General features: G+C 34.8%; 2 protein-coding genes across 8 annotated transcripts in view; one reads left to right on the top strand and one right to left on the bottom strand.

Annotated features, from left to right (window-relative positions):
• Positions 1–494: 494 nt before the first annotated feature.
• LOC105325386 (engulfment and cell motility protein 2) overlaps positions 495–20,577 on the bottom strand; it is a 44,505-nt gene continuing 24,422 nt past the window's right edge. For 2 of the 6 annotated variants that reach the window (XM_066077970.1, XM_066077974.1), the window contains 9 exons: positions 20,289–20,425; positions 19,925–20,094; positions 19,114–19,229; positions 18,590–18,691; positions 18,107–18,186; positions 14,848–14,883; positions 14,205–14,252; positions 10,209–10,337; positions 495–2,751 (listed from right to left, as the gene is read on the bottom strand). In XM_066077970.1, the coding sequence (XP_065934042.1) occupies positions 2,596–2,751; positions 10,209–10,337; positions 14,205–14,252; positions 14,848–14,883; positions 18,107–18,186; positions 18,590–18,691; positions 19,114–19,229; positions 19,925–20,094; positions 20,289–20,425 (974 nt within the window). In that variant the 3' untranslated portion in view covers positions 495–2,595. Of the gene's footprint in view, positions 2,752–10,208; positions 10,338–12,156; positions 12,193–14,204; positions 14,253–14,847; positions 14,884–18,106; positions 18,187–18,589; positions 18,692–19,113; positions 19,230–19,924; positions 20,095–20,288; positions 20,426–20,577 lie in introns of all 6 variants that reach the window. The other 4 variants (XM_066077971.1, XM_066077972.1, XM_066077973.1 and 1 more) reach the window with 4 other exon arrangements.
• Positions 3,062–9,116, top strand: LOC117683910 (uncharacterized). Of its 2 annotated transcripts, XR_010711660.1 has the most exons (5): positions 3,062–3,183; positions 4,028–4,354; positions 4,566–4,686; positions 5,550–5,678; positions 7,793–9,116. XR_010711660.1 is itself a non-coding variant. In XM_066077977.1 (3 exons), the coding sequence occupies exons 2-3, from the start codon at positions 4,028–4,030 to the stop codon at positions 4,623–4,625; spliced, it is 387 nt and encodes a 128-aa protein (XP_065934049.1). In that variant the 5' UTR covers positions 3,062–3,183; the 3' UTR covers positions 4,626–5,394. The 2 variants fall into 2 exon arrangements, 1 of the variants encoding a protein (XP_065934049.1); XM_066077977.1 differs by lacking the exons at positions 5,550–5,678; positions 7,793–9,116 and having other exon boundaries at positions 4,566–5,394.

Raw genomic sequence — 20,577 nt, 5'->3', positions numbered from 1 at the left:
CTTTGTGTTATAAAATTACGTCTGTATAACCCTACCATCTACTTCTAATAATATTTCTATATTTTTACAAATAACAGCTGTAATGTGTGGTTATATTTACAATGTAAAGAAGAATTAAGATACGAATTCCATGATTTACATGTATCTACTTATTTTTTTTAAAAAGACATGAATATGAGGATATTGTCCTCCAAAGTGTTTATTTTAAAATATATCAAAATAATTTTGTCCTTAAAAATGTTCACATCTTTATTATTAATATGTAATTTCAGTCTAAGTTGTATATTGTGAATTGTTTTGTTTATGTTGAAGAGAAATGGCTTAACAAACGTGTACATTTAAGTACCGGAATGCGTTAATTTATGTTTTATGACACATTAACGATTCACAGTTTATAAAGCATAAAATGCCACTTGAACTGTACAACAAAGGAAGGAGTTAAATTTAAACTTATTTTATATCTGTAATCATTACATGCAATACAAAAACAAATGTTTAATTTTTATGTATTTTATTGTATTTTTCATTCAACATGTATGTAATAAGTTTACTAATATTGTTAGTATCCTCTCAAAAAAATGTATTATAAGCATTTGTATTAACAGACAGTGTTCTGCCATACAATATGTAAATAAAAGATTTTTCTCCATCTCAGTAATTGTCTATATAAATTTTGAGATACATGCATAATCACCATCAACGCAAACCATGTCCGTTTCTGGTAGACATTAAATCTCCATTCACCTGAAGAAATCTCCTCTGACTCTGGACCATGACTCGAGTTAATGATGATCAATCCGGTTTGATGGAGTTGATGACTCTTTCCAACAACATTCTAATGACAATCAAAAATTGGGTCAAAAATGAAACACCAGATCCTCCTTAAAACTGTTAGATATTGTTTTTAAGCCATAAACTACTGTTCAATAAAGAAAAATTCCAAATATTTGGGATTTAGAATATAGAATCAATATTCTACTATATTTGTATTACATTACACAAATCATTTCTTTATAAAGAGATAAATAGTCTAGAAATGGCCACAAACAACTAGCCTTCTTAAAGTTGTTTTCCAATAAATACATACAAATTGAATTTGATACTATTTTGACAGCAAAAAAAAAATATTGAAAATGGCTGTCATCTTCTACAAACAGTTTTGGGTTTTCCTCAATTACACACCTTTAATATATATCACATAAATATATAGCAGTTTGTTTACGACCCATGGACTTGTTTCAAGTAATCGGTGAACACAAAGTCATGTTAGAGTACACACACACACACACAGTGACTAGTTCCTCACCCTGATCCTTCGTAGGGTGAAAATACCATACTTGGCTTCAAACTGAACCACAAACAGGCCATACATTGGTCACAGTATCATTGGCTGTAACCAATTCATAGCAAAGGAAGTTTGGGAATTATCTTAAAGACTTAGTATATTTACATAATAACATACTAAGGTACAAAGAAATCACTGTTCCAGCAGTACATTTAGAATACATACACTGCCCCAAGCCTTAATAAAAATTGGACCCTCCAATGTGGCCCTACCCTACCCCTAGGGATCATGTTTTTGAACAAACTTGAATCTACACTACAATACTGGTCAGCTATTTCTGTATGTGCTGCATCGTCTATAATAGTTGAAATTGTCTCTTACAAATCTGGGCCCATTGAACATGTGGCCTCACAAACAATCCCTGAACGAGGCTCCTCCTTTCGCTTGTATTATTAATCATTCTTTGATTTAGCAGAGGAAATATCTCTAAGTGAAAAGATTTTAACAATTTTTTTCTTGTATAATTCAACGCAGACCATTTCAGTATTACTTGATTTAACACTTAAGGCACAATCATTTTTTTTTTTAAATAAGGTGTATATTTTACAGTATGGAAGTATTATATCTCGATTGTACTTTCTACCAGGGAGAGTACTCTGAAAACATATATTGACATTGCTCAGAAAATAGTATAAAAGCATCCACTTTATAAAAAGGATTAGGTATCGATTGAACTTAATATATACTAATTTTTAAAAAAATTGCACAATGAATACAAATATCTATATGCAGATCTAGAAAAGCAATCCAGTTGCAAGTGGGTTATCTCCCTTGAAATTAAATTACAGGTCCTGTATAAATCTGATGCTGTCATTCACAGATGATTACATCATGCGCGGATCTAGAGGGGGGGTCGGGGGGGTCCCGACCCCCCCTGGAAAATGAAAATTTATTAAATTTACATTGTAAAATTATCGCGAAAATATGCCTCGGACCCCCCCTGGCAAACACAATTATCCTTCGGACCCCCCCTGGAAAAATTTTCTGGATCCGCGCATGTACATCATGGTTATAAATCAACCAAGATATCAAGCCAGCATGAGTAAGAGCCAAATTTTTTCAAAATGACATATTGTTGTGAACAATTGATGCATGCATGTAAAATGAAAAGGAAAAATGCTCAGATATCTCATATAAAAAAACAATGAGCAAAAACAGATCCTATCAATGGCTTGTACAAGATAAGTTATCTATGTAACTAGCATCATAATGTCAATGTTGGAATGAACACAGGAACGTGGTTCTTGATCCTAAAGCTCAGGGAAGGCAAAGTCATAGTTCTCTGGCTCTGGGGGAATGGGGGGAGGTTCGTTAGGAATGGCTATTCCCTCAGCGTCCAGCAGACGAATTCTAATCTCCATGTCCAACAGCATGTTCAGATCCTTGTACATCTGTGTACTTCTCATCTGGAAAAGAAAACCCGAAATATACAGCACTTACTCCAAGGATTTAGCCATATTTATCACTTAAATTATCATTAAGAGAACTGGATGGTTGAGGCCATTTTTAGACTATATTGATCTCCTGAAGAAGAAGAATTCTATATAACGATAAAGCAAACTACTGGGTTAAATCAGAGTTTAATGCTCAAATGTTAAGATTTTTCCTTTACTAAATGATTGTTTATAGCTGAACAAATCATATCTGAAAATTTAAGGAAGATCTGATGGCTATAATTGTTGACCAGTCACCCAGCCCCCTTAAATTCTTTGACTGTTTTAGATCCCCACTGAGAACTGCTGATAACGAGTAGCATCATCACTTGCCGATTTGCGGAGAGAGCTTCCAGACGTGTTTTTTAACAGCTATATTTGACCACAGATTGAAACTTCTTCAAGGTATGTTAAGATATGTTGATTAAAAATGCATCTGCGTTGAGGTGGATGTATAATATATAGTGATTTGAAATCATGATAAAATCCACGTTGAGGTGGATGTTTTGTTTAATTGAAGAAAAAAAAAAAAAGTTAACAATTGAATGCCACATAAGGTGGAAATATAAGTCATTATGAAATTTGTGATTAGAACCACGTTGAGGTGAATGTCTTGTTTATTCAGAAGGAAAACATTTAATAAATATAAATACCACACGCGGAGGTGTGTAATGTTAATCCACATTGTGGTGGAAATGGAGTCTGAGATATAGAAGAGACGATAGAAATAAAATGGCATTTTGAGAACACGTTCAGTCCACGTTGAGGTGGTTGTAAGTTTGATGCTTGAGAAAATGTGATGATGATGATGATGAAAGTGTGTCTACGGTGAGGAAAAAATTAAAATCACGTGGAGGTGGTTCATAATGTCAGTTCGCTTGAGGACTAATAGCTTGAAAATAAAGAGAGAGGAGAGGAGAAAAATCGCGTAGGAAATTACATGAAAATGTTAATTACTTTAATAAAGTGAGTCCAAGTTTAATGTATAAGAGAGAGAGAGAGAGAGAGAGAGAGAGAGAGAGAGAGAGAGAGAGAGAGAGAGAGAGAGAGAAATTGTTTAGTAAAAGCTGGTATACTGATGAAAATTTCATATTAAGTAGAATGTTCACATAATTTAATATAGTGATAAAAGCGTGATAAGTCATTTAAGTATATTTGTGATGAGACAAGATTGGGATCTATATAGTGTAACTAGTTTCAAGATAAAGTTTGAATGGCTATTTAATTGGTTTCTTTTACATTTGTTTAGATGCCGCCACCTGCGGTCTTACGAAAGAGACATACGTTAACGGGGAAAGACATTTTCCCGTTAATTAAACGTGTAAGAGGAGCAGAGAGCCCAGCGGGACCTTTAGCCAGACTAAAGATGAACGCCCCAACGGAGACAATGACCATCAGTGAGATGAAGACGGCATTCAGAGAGCTGTCTGGGGAGTCTCTTGAAGAATGCCTCCAGATGGTTGGAGATACTGCCAATATTGAGGAGGGCATGAAAAAATTATTGCACTATGCAATAATTTATGCTAATGAGGTGGGCCAGCCGGATGGTCAAGACATCAGTCAAGATGAGCAGCAGGTAAAACATGACTGTATATATTTTAGCAAATGAATGGCGGATGACCGACAATGTATTTGAAAGTTGTAAAAAAAAAAAAAAAAAAAAAAAAAAAATGGCATAGAGCGCAGTAAGAAGTATAATGGTGATTAGTATAATATGAAGTATTCACTCAATGTGTTGTTCGCATATATTTACCATATATGACTTAATAAAGTATATCAATATTCAGGTTGGTGAGCCGCAGGCCAAAAAACAAAAGAAGGAGCATGCTCTGGAAAAAAAGAATTGAAGAACTCGAACAATCAAAGAGGAACGAGGGAGAAGAGGAGTTGAAAAGCCTGAAAGCAAAGGTGAGGGGCCTGTGTATGCAGACGGAACCAAGCGTCCCGTTGATTCTTGTCCTTGTTGAGGAGTTAGCAAGTACCGCCCGAAAAATGAACAGCGATGATGCGGCAATCTTCGAGGAATTAGCGAGACAAGCCAACTGTAATAAAGAAAAGCTAGATATCCCGTCATTCTGTTTAAGTGTTCTGGGGGGAAAAGGTACGGATGTGGTAGGAAAAGCGTTATCAAAAGCGTTGAAAGTAAAGTCAGAGTGTGGTGAAAGTAGCGTATTGGGGAAGGTTCAGGCAACACATCAGTCTCCCATGTTGAACCTATATTCACAACCACCACAAGCTTACTGGGGGTTTGGGCAGGGGAATTTTGTACCACAAATGTACCCGTATGGGGGTGTAACGGGATATGGTGGATATAGGAAATACCAGCGAGGCTCAGGTAGAGGTCAGTCATCAAGAGGAAATTGTCTGTTTTGCGGTGGGCCTGACCATTATGTCCGTGATTGTATGAAAATGAAAGCAGCGAGAGGAAAGTAATATGATAAGGACATGGAAACCATATGTTACGTTGCTTATGCAAGATCTATTAAACATTTTGTATAAAAGTATGTCCATTAAACTGTTAATGGTAGTTTTATGAGTTACTAAAAATTTAATTTTGACTGTAATTGTTCAATAAAGAACTATATTTGTATGAATAAAACACTTGATGAATATTGACTTACATCAATTTGTGTTCCTTTAACCTAATATCCAGGGACTCTGACGCCCTAGTGAGCTTGCTCACGTGGATTGCTGGTTGGGAATCCTATCCTTAGTGTTATTCAAAGAGATGCTCTCTGTAAATTAAAATTTTATTCTTTGTTCCTTAACAGGACTTTGAGATTGAAATCCCAGAATGGGAAAAATGTGATTCCTTTGATCCGGAGAAAAGTGTTTTGGAAAAGAGAGGGCATCCTACGTGGATAACACTGAAGGGAAGCGATTCCAAACCTGCAGTCCACGTAAATGAACAATTTCTTTTATATGATAAGAATGAAACGTTTAACGATCTGGTTGTACGAAATCCAGATACATTTGTTTCTGGCGAAATTCACAATTGTTCAAGTGCTTGGTTAGATGTTACAAAAAGAAAATCAGATAACATGTCTGAAACAGTGCAAACTTGGGTAGAATCGGGAATTGATGCACTGTCGTTCATGCGATCGTTTAAAGGGAATTATAAAGGAAGACCATTTGATTCAGATATTCCGCCAAAGCAGTTTTTTCCTAATGCGCCATCTTGCAAATCGTATACGTCGTTCATTAGGGGAGAAATAAACGAAAGGTTAAAAAATGGGTCATTTCGATTATGGGGTAAGGTAGGCGAGTGCTCTCTTCCAAAGGTGATAATGCCGTTGACTGTTGAACCCAGTAAACCGAGACTCTGCCATGATGCACGCTTTATCAACCTATGGACTCGAGATTTGCCTTTTAGTCTTGACACTCTGAAAGACGTCCATAGGTTGGTCGAAAAGGACGCACATATGATTTGTTGTGATGAGAAATCGGGATATGATCATATAAAACTTACAAGAGAATCGGAAGAGTATTTTGGAGTTCAATTTGGGGGTTGGGTTTTCACATACACTACTCTGCCATTCGGTTGGAAAGCCTCCCCGTACATATATCAAATGCTAGGCATGCAAGTAACGTCATTGTTCAGAGATCAGGGTTTAAACACAATTCAGTACATTGATGACCGATTTATGGTATTTAATTCAAAAACGAGCAGTAAAATGGCAAATTCTCTAACTACAATTGATAGTCCAATTAAGATGGTCTCGATGGTTGTGACCAGTTTGACAACTCTTGGGTATACTCTAGCACTCAAAAAGTGTCAGTTGATTCCGTCCACTTTGGTTAGGTATTTGGGGTTTTATGTGGATTCCAAAAAACAAGCTTATCTATTACCTAATGACAAGAAAGAAAAATTTATGGCTTTAAGAGAAACAATTTTAAGCTATGAGAATGTTGATGTTAGAACTTTGCAAAGGTTTGCTGGAAAATGTGTATCAATGTCGTTAGTCATACCTGGAGCAAAACTATATACACGTGAGATAAATGCAGCTATTTCCATAGGTTTGAGAAACAGTAGGAAAATTAAGATGAGTGGGGCGTTACTTGAGGAGGTGAAATATTGGCGTTTTGTCGATGGTTGGAAAGGTTGTGCTCCATGGAGGCCAGAGAGGCACTTGCAAGTGTCCATCTCAACAGATGCTTCTTTATATCGTTATGGGGTAGCAATCATGTCTGGGAAAGATAAAGGTGAGGCGTTCGGTGATTTTTGGGCAAAGGGAGATATTAGGCCAATTCATCAGAAGGAGGCAACGGCTGTTTTAAAAGCTTTACAATCTTTGAAGTTGGATGTTCAAGATCATAGAGTGGATTTATTTGTTGATAATATGGCGGTGGTATGTGCTTGGGAAAATCAAGGATCGAGGGATGTTCAGTTGTCAGCAATCATGAAGGAAATTTTTCAGATGGTTTGCGTTTTGAATGTGGATTTAAAAATGCATTACGTTGAGTCAAAATCTAATCTAGCGGATTATCCCTCAAGAAAAATTTCTTATGTCGATAGCATGTTAAGTGTTGCGACATGGGGTTTGGTTGATAGTGCATTTGGGCCACATACTGTGGATCTAATGGCGACTGATTCGAATGTAATGAGAGATTCGGAAGGAGTACCATTACGCCACTTTACGCAATACCCATCCCCTCAGTCCGCAGGTGTCAATGTATTTGCTCAGGAGTTATCCAAAGAAGTAAACCCATATGTGTTTCCCCCCTTTAGCCTCATATTACCAGTACTGTGTTTGTTAAGGGAACATAGACTCCCGCGATGCACATTGGTTGTGCCAAGCATGACACCGAAACCAATATGGTGGCCATTGTTAATGTCTTTTAGCATTGCATCAATAAAATTGGGTGGAAAAGGGGACAAAAACGTACTCATGTGTCCTTCTAAATTGGGTTTTTTACATGATATGGTTGGTCTAAAATGGGATTTGAAAGCATATAGAATGGACTTTAGTTGATGAAATAAATGTCTGTTTAGTGGTTTACATTCCTGTTTCAGAATTTCACTGGAGAGTCCATTGATCTGTTTGGTATAGACGAAAGGCTTAATGACTTAAAATCTCGGGAAGAGGAGTCGAAACAGACAAAGAGAAGGAAAAGTTTAGAAGTTCGTTTTAAAAAATTTCTGTTAGCTCTACCACATACACCAACAATTATGTCAGTTACACCGAAAGATATTTGTAGATTTTTAGTGTGGAATGATAAGTTTGGGAAGACCCAAATCCATGGAATGTCATGTCCACATATTGGAGAGTTTGGCATACATCGATGTGGTTGCACGATAAGATTAGCGGCTGGGACAGTGCATGGCATGGTACAGAGTCTATCTGAAATTTTGTGTAGACATGGTAGGGGTCGTTCATGGGATGTTGGTACATGCAGCGGCAACCCGTGCATGTCTCCGGAAGTTCAAAGCTATCAAAAATCTTGTAAAGATGAGCAAGCTAAATCTCGCATTTTACCAAAACAAGCCAAACCAATATTTTTGAGTAAATTGCAAAAAATAGCTACATACATTGACAGAGAGTTGTCTAGACATGATTTATCTTTAAGAGAAAAATTTGTGCTTGTGAGAGACCAAGCTGTGTTTAAATTACAATTTTTTGCTGGCGATAGAGCAAGTGATATTTCTAACATTTTGTCTCAAGAGGTTAAGAAACTTCCAAACTCGTCAGGGTTCGCGTTTAATCATACGTATGGGAAAACATTTCGAGGAGATGGAAAATGTAACACTTTTGTCATTAAAAGGTCTGAGGATAAAATAATATGTCCTGTTTTGGGTTTGGAACACTATTATAAATGGACAAGTGATAATGGAATTAACATAAGTTTGGGTTACTTGTTTAGACCTGTTACGGAAAAAGGGAGGGTTTTAGATAAAAAATTGGAATATTCAGCGATATATGAAAGGTTAAAATGCTACTTAATTACACTGGGAATAGATGAAGGAGAGACGCCGCACAGTTTACGGGGAGGTTTTGCTATCACAATGGCAGTGTCGGGTGCGGTCAAGGGCCCCGGCGAGCTTATGCAACATGTAGGATGGTCAACGGAGAGTTCGGCACATTATTACAGTAGGTCAAAATCTTTCACGGACGCGAGTAGAGTAGCAGGAAATATTGCCAAGATTACAAGTGACAGGGAGGATATAGAATCATTTTATAAAACACATGGGGATATTTCTTCATTGTCACCAGCCTTTGATTAGATGTGTTTGTTACTGAAATATGTCATGAATATGTGTATTGTTTAAAAAATTGTACATTGTTTTCTATTGTGATGATTATATGCAAAATACCTGCATAAATACAAAAGTCAATTGATTTGAAAGTTGTTTATTATATTTAAGATTGAGTGTTGGGAGAGGTTATAGTATATAATAAGAACAATATGGTTCTAAAACGGTGAAAGCAATTCGGTCAAGGAAGATTCTTTAATTCTGATTCCAACCCAGTACTTAATATAGAAGTGCGTATGAGGTTCAGACAGTTAACAGTGGGGATATATTAAGATCCCCACTGAGAACTGCTGATAACGAGTAGCATCATCACTTGCCGATTTGCGGAAGGAGTGGACGGTAGGGGGTTTTTATCAGATGTTCAATATAGAGTGAAAAAAAAAAAAAAAAAAAAAAAAAAAAAAAGGAACTGGATCTTGTACGTTCTTCTTTTCTGATTCCAACCCAGTACTTAATATAGAAGTGCGTATGAGGTTCAGACAGTTAACAGTGGGGATATATTAAGGACCACATGAACTTGACTATCACTTAAACTTAAGGGGGGGCACCCCCCTCCCCAATCACTTTTGTACCAAAGATTTTTAAAAAAATTTGAATTCAAGGAGTTGCCCCCCCCCCCCCAATTTTTCAGGACCATGTTAGAAATTGAACAGGAAAATTTAGGTTATACATGTAGGTATAGTATGACACCCCTCATGAATTTTCATGACTTTGGAGATTAAGCCCTCCCCCCTTTTTTTTCTTTATTTTTATTTGGCTTCTTTTTACTTGCACGTACTTATCAGATGTCATGTACCATTATGGACAAGTCACAGCATACTGTTAAGTTAACCAACTTTTATATGTGACAATTAACTCTTCTTTATGATTTAAGTGATTTGTTGCGACCACTGAATTTCAACATCAACTCACAAATAAAACAAGTCTGCAGTAAAAAAAACCCATCAAAATACTTAATTTTTCACCTGAATAAAGGTTGTTGTACAGGATATTAATGGACAATGATTGATTTTTGACGAAGTGATTTTACAGGTAGATAACAATCTAATTAAAATTAGAACTTCCATCCGCTCCCCGGTTTTCGATATGTCGCTTGGAAGCTTCCACGCGCGACATACCGAAAACCGGGGAGTGGATGGAAGTTCTAATTTTAATTAGATTGAGGTAGATAACTGACCTCATGGCCCAGTAGTACGTTCAGCCCATCAGTCCACATGTCAAACTCGACCTCGTCTTTGGCCACAAAACAGTACATGTCGTTCGTGTCTGAGTTCACATGTTGGATTGCAAAACTTGTGGTAGTCATCTGTAGAATAATAAACACTAAATATATTATACAGATACCTATTTCTAGTTTACATTAATACATATAAATTATGCTAATATACTACAAGTACCAAATAAACTACAGATAATGAAACCAAGAATCACTACCACTGAATTAAGAAGGCTCGATGGTCGTGGCCAATTTTTAGACTGTGTTGATCTCTTTTAAAAGAAGAGCTCTAAATAAAATATATAGTAAAATACACAAATTTAGCATGTAAAATTTATGGATTTTTTCTCTTCTCAATGATAGTTGGTAGGTAAACAAATCATATCTGAGAGTTTTTTGTAGATCTTCTGGTTAATTTGTGGACCATCTAGCCTCCTAAACAAACCACACAAATGCTGAATATACGAAACTTAAACAAAAGGAGACTTATTGAATTAAGTGTTACATGTCTCGCTGTAATACAGTCTCAAGCTACAAACTTAATAAGCTGCTGAAAATGAAACTTCAAAGTCAATTAATGTATTGCAAAGTCAACCTGCAGGAAGCTGCATCTATTTCTTTATTTTTTTATCAGGTTGAGTACATGCAGCTAATCGATTGACAAAATACTTTGATATGAATCTACATATTTTTATTTAAATTCATTTACAAATTAAGTTTTAGGAGTTTTGTGTTGATTAGGAAGCAAGAGGAGGGGAAATCTTTCCAGTAAATGTAACTTATTTACAAAGTTTGACAGAATTTTGGTGAAGATCAGGAGCGGAAATACATCGATCAATGATTAACATGTAATGATGCTTTCTGATTGGTGCACAGCCAAAGCAATTTCTTCTTCCTACTTAGTTTGAAAAAACAAGGGAAAGAAAAAAAGAATAAATCAAGGAAATGAAATGTAAAATGAACAATGCATTCTCTCAAACCCACCCAAATAATGCATACTCAAAAACCCATCAATAATTGGCCATCAATGAGTATCATTTATCAGTGTTTGCATCCCTTTCTCAATTTTCCTTAAATGTTTACCTTGTTTACCTTCATGTGTTAACCCCCCCCCCCCCCCCCTTAAAAAAAAGCTACATAATTTTCATAACTGTTGATGGTTGAACTGACTCTGAATGTTTATAATTGCAGGGATATACTTGTTAAATACAAACTACACATAAAATACATACATGTAATAGGCATTTTACAGGTATCCTACATGTAATGTGTGTATGTCAATTTTCTTCCATGCAACATTTACATGTACATTGTGAGTAGTGATATTGTTGGTTTAATTGTAGCATAAATCTGTTGATAACAATTCTGTTGGTTGGAATATTATTCAGTGTTAATTAGTTTAATAGAATTTATTGCAATACTGTTCATCTAATTGTATTGCTATAATGTTACAATTATAATGGTTTGTGTATTGTAATAGCATATATTGCAATTTTATCTGTTTTACCTTTTGATGAATTCCAAATCCTTTACATATTGAATATGACTGTTAACAGTAGATCTTTCACCAATTAGTTAAGCCTCAGATATGCTAACATTTACCAGTCATATGAAAATATTGTAAAGTATAGGTAAAAAGAAAAAGGCAGACGACATCTCCCTCTTCATTTAAATTTTCAAACAGAAAGAAATGAACATTTTCTTAGGTGAATTCAATGTTAAGCATATCTTTTGTTACATTTTTTGGTTTTTAGGAAATTGACTAAAAAAGGTATCTAGATAAGATGAAGAAAATCGTGCTACATTACACAAGATTTTATGAAAAATAAAATGGTAGAGTCTTAATTTTCAAAAAGAACACTTGTTTCAATTTTGTAAAGATCAAGGAATAAAATAAAAAAAATCCTACTTTTACATTTATCTCTGCAACATTTTGAATCAAATGCTACAATGAAACACAAGCAAGTATTATTCTCTTTCATCAATTTTTCCATTCAAAAAGAGAGGAAATTAACACTCAGGTATCTTAATGAAAACAATATTATTGTTACACATTGTTTTAATTTAATCTTAATTTGATGAATTTACAAAATGTTCCTTTAATTTTAGTTGAATAGAAAATATACTTTGAAATTCATCATAAAATCTAGAGCAATTAAAGAAAGTGTTAATCTTCATAAAATTATCTGGCAAATCCTCATGAAAATTGTCTCGCATGCTTCTATTATAGCTGTTTTGACATTAAGTAACTTATGCAAAATTTTTTTATTATAAAAATGAAATATTTGGGCAAAAATGAATGTAATTGAAAAGCAATTAGTACAATCTTTTAAGTTTGTGTCTCTCTTCATGCTTATAAAAGAACTGACAGGAAAAGGCAGACTTTATATGCAACTTGGATTTATTTTAGATGAAGAATATATTAATTAACTTTAAGTATTTGATGAAAAACTAAATGTTTCTTTAGAGAGGCACGTTTTCCTTAAACCTGTATGGATAATGAACAGAGTGTAATTTCCTTCTATGTTGTTTAATATAAGAATTAACAACGTGAAATGTTTCCATTGCATGTTTATCTTTAAATGACTAAAATCTTGTATGACTTTTGCAGTTATCCTAAGCTTGTTCTTGTTTTGAATTCTTAAGTAGAGAAGGTATACATTTAATACATACAGGCACAATCTGACTTAAATTGATGCAATGGGGGTGGGTGGGTGGGGGGTTAGGATCAGTTCTAATAAGAATTAACATTAAAAAACCTAATCAATCAATTATCCCTGCCAAGAAGTAATGTTGCAATGCTGTGCACCAAAAGATTATGAAAAATCTACAACACTAGGAATAAACATCTCTACTTTCGAGGGGAACCATTTTCCGACTTTGTTCTTAATTACTTTAAACTCAAGCTGAGGCTAATAGAAAAATTTCCAAGGCAAATTCCCCCTCCCAGGCCCCCCCCCCCCCCCATTTTATTCTAGCCAATCTAATGTTCAAGGTTATATGCTTGTACGGGTTATACCTGTGGGTGTTTCACTATACATGTAAAGCTAATTCCTTAGCTGGTAGCTAACACCACACTACAGATGTAAAGCTAATTCCCTAGCTGGTAGCTAAACACCACACTACAGATGTAAAGCTAATTCCCTAGCTGGTAGCTAAACACCACACTACAGATGTAAAGCTAATTCCCTAGCTGGTAGCTAAACACCACACTACAGATGTAAAGCTAATTCCCTAGCTGGTAGCTAAACACCACACTACAGATGTAAAGCTAATTCCCTAGCTGGTAGCTAAACACCACACTACAGATGTAAAGCTAATTCCCTAGTTGGTAGCTAAACACCACACTACAGACTTTCATAGACAAGATCACTTTTGATCCCTGGCGTCTCACTTTTACACAAGGAATATAAGGCAGAAAAGTTAAACTGAGATTAGAAGTGAGCCAGCTGGTCTCAGTTTTATAATGGCCCGAGGCTTGACACAGTAATGGTTGTCACAGCAACAATATAATGGCCAGTCCATCTTGCTGATTGTACTGTAATACTGTGCTGTATGGGTTCCTGATAAATATTCTCTACTCATCAATATTGTAATTGTTGGGCTATTGAGGTTACTCTGTTAAACATTTCAAATATCGATATTCAAAAAAGAACAGGGAAAAAATTCACAGAGACTGTATATTTCTTAAACTTATAAAGTTCAATTGATTTTTCATTCAAATTGACATTGGGGATTAATTTTATGTAAAGAGAGAAAAAGCCATTTTATACAAGCCAAAAGGCATTTTATACAAAAAATAGAATAAAACTGTTATGGCAAATTAAAAATAAATATCAATATATAAACAATTGCTAAATAAAAGCAGATAGTGGTCAAAATTAGTGTGTATTTGTGTAAGCTAATAGCCAGCTATAGCAGATCTTCCAATGAGATTCAGCGAGTCCTTAAGGTTACCGAAAAGGCATGGTCTGTTGGTCTCCTGAACATATGATGCGTATCTGTCTACAGACAAAGAAATCAAACGGAAAAGTTTACAAAATCTTCTGGTACTACAAAGTGGGCAAGGTTATCCAAAAGTTTGACTGATGTGTCAAAGTTATAGGGAAAAAATGTAATTGATTACAGAGGCTTCGTTACTGAATGTCAAACTACCAGTAACTATGGTAACCATATATTGGAATATTCAATTTGGCATCAAGAATTTTTGGTTAATATTAAATGATTTTATGATTACATAAAATATTAGTCCTGTGATTTTCACAGATATTTTTTCAAAATAATTTCAAGAAAATATCAACACTAAATTTTTCTTGTTTTTTAATTATATTAATATTTTGGGGGGAAGGGATTTTTTAATTTTGCAAGCACTGAAATTACCCGATAAAAATGTATTGAATGTTAAAGCAATAGATCAGAGGGGCGAGTCAAAGTGCAATTTTACAAATCAAAATCACTTAAAAGCTTAGAGACTAAAAGAGAACAAAAATAATCATTCCCTGAAAGAGACAACCATTCCTATAGGGTTAGTAGGTTGTATTATTCACTGTAGCACACCAGTAGGTAATTCCAAGCTGAAAGAAATCTTCTTTTTCATTACCTTAAACTTAGTCTTTGGCAGAGTCCCTGTTGGAGCCTTTTAATGAATCAGTATCATGTGTATGCTTTTTAATGAATCAGTATCATTTGTATGCTTTTTAATGAATTAGTATCATGTGTTTGCTTTAATTAGCCTATCTTGTTTGATTGAAATATAATTCTAACTGTCTAAGATATGTTACAAAATATCACACATACACAACATTTAAAAGATCTTGACACTTTTTGGATTCAATTCAATATCAAAGTATTTTCAACTGAGTCAATTTAATACAAGTAATACAAACCTCATCTTTAAGATTCCTCAGAAAAAAGTTTTCCAAACAAAAATTGTTTTTCTTTATTTATATACCAGTACAAGACCTTTGACCTCTTTTTCAGCTCTTACTAGCTAACCTTTTAACATGAATAAGGATCATTTTTATGTAAGAAAAAAAATTAAAAGTTACATCTTTCTTTTTAATTGCATGGCTTTGTAATTTTTTTTTTTTACCTGATCCCCCAAGATGACATTCACATTTTTGATTTATATAATCCCACTTTATAAACATAGATACACCTGAGAGTCAGTATACAAATAACAATATATATGTTAAAGTTGATAAATCATCACACAAGGGAGGTAATAAACTGAAATACAAAACTAATTCTCCTGAACAGCTCAGATTAAAGTGCAAAGTTTAACAAAGGTATACTGGAAAAAGTCATAACTCTTAACTATAATTGACCACTAGGAATCAAAACTCAAATGTTGATGCACAAGTATACCGGTAATTATATACAATCAACAATTGACCAGTGTGTGGTATGATGAATTAGGAAATATAACAAAACAACCAAACAACTTAAAGGAATCAGACTGTGAAATATATAGGGATAGTTAGAAGACAGATTTACTGTGTAAACTTTACAGATTGTGAAATACAGGGATAGTTAGAAGAAAGATTTACTGTGTAAACTTTACAGATTGTGAAATACAGGGATAGTTAGAAGAAAGATTTATTTATGTTGTAAACTTTACAGATTGTGAAATATAGGGATAGTTAGAAGAAAGATTTATTGTGTAAACGTTACAGCTAGATTGTGAAATACAGGGATAGTTAGAAGGATTTATCAGTACTGTGCAAAACTTTACAGTACAGGTCTATGAATATAACTTAAGAAAATAAACCAAGCGGTGAATGTAAACTGAGAAGTTGTAACAAAGCTTGCATAAGTGAGTTCTGAACACTTCCATTTAAAATGAGAAGCTTAATTTGCTTCCAACAGCTGCAGAAAGATGGGTGAAATCACTGACGTCAGATATGGCAGTGGTGTTCAAGCAAACTCTAAGATACTCATATAAACCGTGTGAAACTTTACACAGGGGGAGGGGGGGGGGGTCAAAGCACAAAGTCTAAAGAATAAAATCAGTGCAAAGTTTTTTAACAGTAAAGCTTAGTTCTAAATATAATTATACACACCCATCACCCATCAAAAAGCATGTATAGAATTTGTACTGTAGTCATTATAAATAGAATAGAATCGGGCACTGCAAGTTGCTACTGAAATTTCTCTGTATTTTGACCAACTCAAGGTAATGTACACAGACCATGTTGATAAAGTATAGAAAATACCAGTGTATTGTTCAATTCTTCAATTATTCTCCGTAGTAAAATGCATATAAACAAGCATACAGAGAGAAACTAACAAATGCTGTAGGATACTCTTTCAAGCAACAAGGGCCACAGCAACACTGTACTTCACACAGACCCAGAAAGCCAAGCAAACTACAGCTTTATTGCTTCAATCATCATCATCATCATCATCATCATTATCATCATCATCATCATGCTATTTCAGAAAACAAAGGAAACAGAATAAACGTGCAGAAAGATAAAAGGCAAACCATTGCTAAACTGGCTTTATGCAAAATCCATTCATAATATAATGATTACAATTATCATAAATTACTGTTTTTACACTTCTAATCTAGAAAAAGATACTAAACATAATTACTGTCTGATGTAGCATAACATAGATGTATTCTTTAAATGGCTATTTGTTAGTTAACACATTAAGATGACCTTGGAAATTGTAATGGCTAAGTTTAAAGAAATTGAGAATACATGTACCATATTCAATTGTTTCACTGTTTTATATACCGACTGAAATCATTCCGAAAGTTAAAGTAATTTTTCTGGTTTATCAGACATTTCAGAGATAGGCTGAGATAGAACAATATGATTGCCCACTTAAAATAAAATGCCCCCCCCCCCAATAGTCAACATCTCCCCCAGACCACTTTCAAAATTCTGATGTACCTGGTAGGTGGGTCTGTCATAAACACTTTATCATCCATCCTCTTTGACCAACTGATAGTGGGAAAGCCTTAATAATTATCATTATTTAAATTTGTGATGGCCAATTTTTGTGGATTTCCAATGTTTGGGAGACTCTTTAGGATGTTATTCCTTGGATGTTCTTCTACATACAATGAATAAACACTGTGTTTCACAACTCTTTCAATGGGGATATTGAATAGTGGGTAAGAGGTTCCAATGAAATTGAGCCCCCACAAATATCAATGGTCCAACTGGCAAAGTACAAAACTCCTCCTCACAGACCATGTGCAGCTGGGTAACTCCTACTGAATTACTCACCATCACTAGACGATTGATGATACAGTATCACATACACTGTGTACTAGACACCTCGCCATCTCTGACCAGATGGTGGGTACTTTGTATGACCTTCTAAAGTACTATGTTCTACTTTAGTCTGTCCCAAGATATTTATGCAGGACATTTGGACGATTTTTAATAAAATTACACATACCTGTGTAAGAAGTGCAATTGAAATAGTTGAAAGGGATAATTTCCAAGATTATTTCATTGACACATTATCATCTTTCACTCGGAAAATTCACAGGAACGAAAAAAATTTCCTTATGGTGATTTATAATGGGGAATGTTTACATCCTTTCTCCATTCGGAATACACTCGGAATACATCACGCAATTTTACAACGTTATCATCCAGGCTTACTGCAATGCAAAATCTCTGTAGACATCACATTTCTTAGCATTGTATTGAAACCTGATAAGCTAACAAGGGCGTTTCAACTGTGAAATCTTGGAAATTTTTCACACTTTTGAATGAATATCGTTTGAACCCTGAGGTATTTATAAATATCATGCAATTAAGCAAAATGTAAATCCAGGATATCTTGGGACAGAGTATAATTCCCTATATATATGCCCTGTATACTAAATCACTCACCATTCTGGTCTTCTCCTTTTTATCCTTGATGTGTGGACAGTCTCTCCCGGTGACAAACGATTTAATGTCGCTCACAGGCACTAAAAATACAGAAACATCCAGAGAGGGACTTTCAACTACAACTCTCCCCAAAATTAACAGCAAGAAAGTAAAAAAATTAAAGATAATTGTAGGTAAATAAAATGTCATTTGTCTCATGTAGTTGTAATAAAACTCCTCATAATTTACTTTCAGCTTTGCTGTCCAAAAGAATCATGATGCACAAACTCTATAGAAATTTACATTACAGTATTTGGTAATGGTTGTAGTTCTCAGTCTGTATTGTGGGACCCTGTTTGTTGCATTTAGAACCTGTACTTGCCATACATTAATTATTTGTGTTTTAATTAGGTTATACTAACATCTATTGGTCAGCTTTTCTGTGGGTAGGTATATTTAAATTTATTGTTATTAATAAGTTTTTGGGGGGTAGGTTATACTTACATTTATTGTTCAGCTTTTCTAGGGGTAGGTTGTCATTTTCTGCACAGTCGCCGTAGTGGAAGGCTTTAAGGTTGGGGGTCAGTTTCCATTGCCAGTACTTCTCTGTGAAAACAATATTTTCAAAAAGTTTTATCTCAGTTTTGGAGTCCAAAAAGAAATTCTTCCAATAATGAATATCATTTCAAAAGCTGACAATTTAATAGGCAGAAAGCAAAAAAAGCATGCCATAATTATTATATTAAAGTTATTTTGCATGGGTTATTTTTCCCAGTTAGAAAAATCAAAAAAAATAATAAGCAAACATTTCAATAAAATTATCTTCGGTACTTAAATTTAAGAAAATCTCAAAAATTAAAATGCCCTGATGTTTCAACTCTGCTTTCTTCATAATGAAATTAACCAAACCTGTCCATAAAAGTGAATCTGTATGCTAGGTTAATCCTAATGTTAATTCTTCATAATTAATTCAACATAACCAGGTACGGAATATTGAACTCCCACTGACCAGGTACGGAATGACTTACCTTTGGTGCGCCCCCTTGTGGTGTACTTGGGGAACTTTGACCCCTCAATCAAGTAGTTCAACCTCTGTTGGCGAATCAGCTCCTTCATTTCGGGCGTGATCATCTTCCTCAGCTCTCTGTAACATTACATCCATTGTATTACTCTGGGTATCAGACATTGGGACAACTCCCTTCAGTATATAGCAGCACTGACTGTGTTTATAATTATAGTGACTCAGTGTTTCATGACAACTCCCTTCAGTATATAGCAGCACTGACAGTGTTTATGGTGACTCAGTGTTTCATGACACTTGGTCAATGTATCAACATGTATACTTTATAAAATTCAATAAAAGTAAAGAAGTACTTTATTTTATTGGCTGCATATAATGCAAACTGTAAAAATATATATTTTTCAAAACATTAGTCTGAAGCTTAGTAATTTTTTGATGTTTTGAAGTTGATAGTTACATTATTGACATCAATGACTGACATTGTTTTGATGTTGAGATTTTTGGTGGTATGGGACATTTCCATGTTGTGACGTGTTGTTTATCAAAATAAACAATAAAATGAAGTGTAATTATATAAAAAGTTTCTTTCAACTAACAATGTAGCACAGTGGGTTAGAGGTTTAACTACAAATCTGCAAGTCATGAGTTCGAATCTCACAGGGGGCTTACATCTTTTACCTCTCCAAATATTTTCAAAAGCTATTTTTGGTTTAATATTGTAAAATTTTACAATTTTAAACCGGTAAAAGTATTCTAATTTTGATGTACTTTAATCCACATCCCATACCACCTTAACGACATCAATCAGTGATATTTACATGATGGGCGCGGCCTGGGCTTGGTCCTCCTCCTTGCTCTTCCTCTCACGCTCCCACAGGCGGATTATCTCCGCGTACGTCAGCTGGTTCAGCCTCACCCTGAACGCATCAAAGGTCGGCGGCTGATTCTGCAGCGCCCGCGTGATTTGTTCTTTTGCAACTCCCAGCACCTACATCCACAGAATAAAAACACTATGCATCACACATCTCTAAAAAAAAAAATTGGAACAAGTAATTTGATGCTCCATAACTAAAATGATTTTACAAAATAAAAACAAAGAAACATTAATTCAAACAGTAAATGTTCTTTTCCAAGAATTCCTTGACCCCGCCCCCTTCCCACCCCCCTACCCTTTACACTGACCTTGGGAAAGTCCTCCATCGATGCCCTCATCTCTCTCCATGTTTTGTTGAGGAGCTGTATACAGATGCAGAAGAACTCCTCAAACGGCTTGTCATGGCTGAACAACATTGGGTAGTAAGCTGTCTCCTCTTCCTGGGCTATAACCAGATACAATATACATTGACCAGGTATAAAGGTAAAGAACATTGATATCTTTAATACAACCAGATACAATATACATTGACCAGGTATAAAGGTAAAGAAAGGAAATATCTTTATTACAACCATATACAATATACATTGACCAAGT

This window comes from Magallana gigas, chromosome 3 (genome assembly GCF_963853765.1).
Source record: "Magallana gigas chromosome 3, xbMagGiga1.1, whole genome shotgun sequence".
NCBI classification, from domain to species: Eukaryota; Metazoa; Mollusca; class Bivalvia; order Ostreida; family Ostreidae; genus Magallana; species Magallana gigas.
The sequence above is the reverse complement of the archived record's forward strand: the minus strand, read 5'-3'. Positions and strand labels throughout refer to the sequence as shown.

Bases quoted from the DNA above. Each gene is read 5' to 3' on its own strand.
- LOC117683910 (XM_066077977.1), top strand. From the start codon at position 4,028: ATGCCGCCACCTGCGGTCTTACGAAAGAGACATACGTTAACGGGGAAA. The intron at 4,355-4,565 runs GTAAAACATGAC...ATCAATATTCAG, and splicing joins TCAGTCAAGATGAGCAGCAG to GTTGGTGAGCCGCAGGCCAA.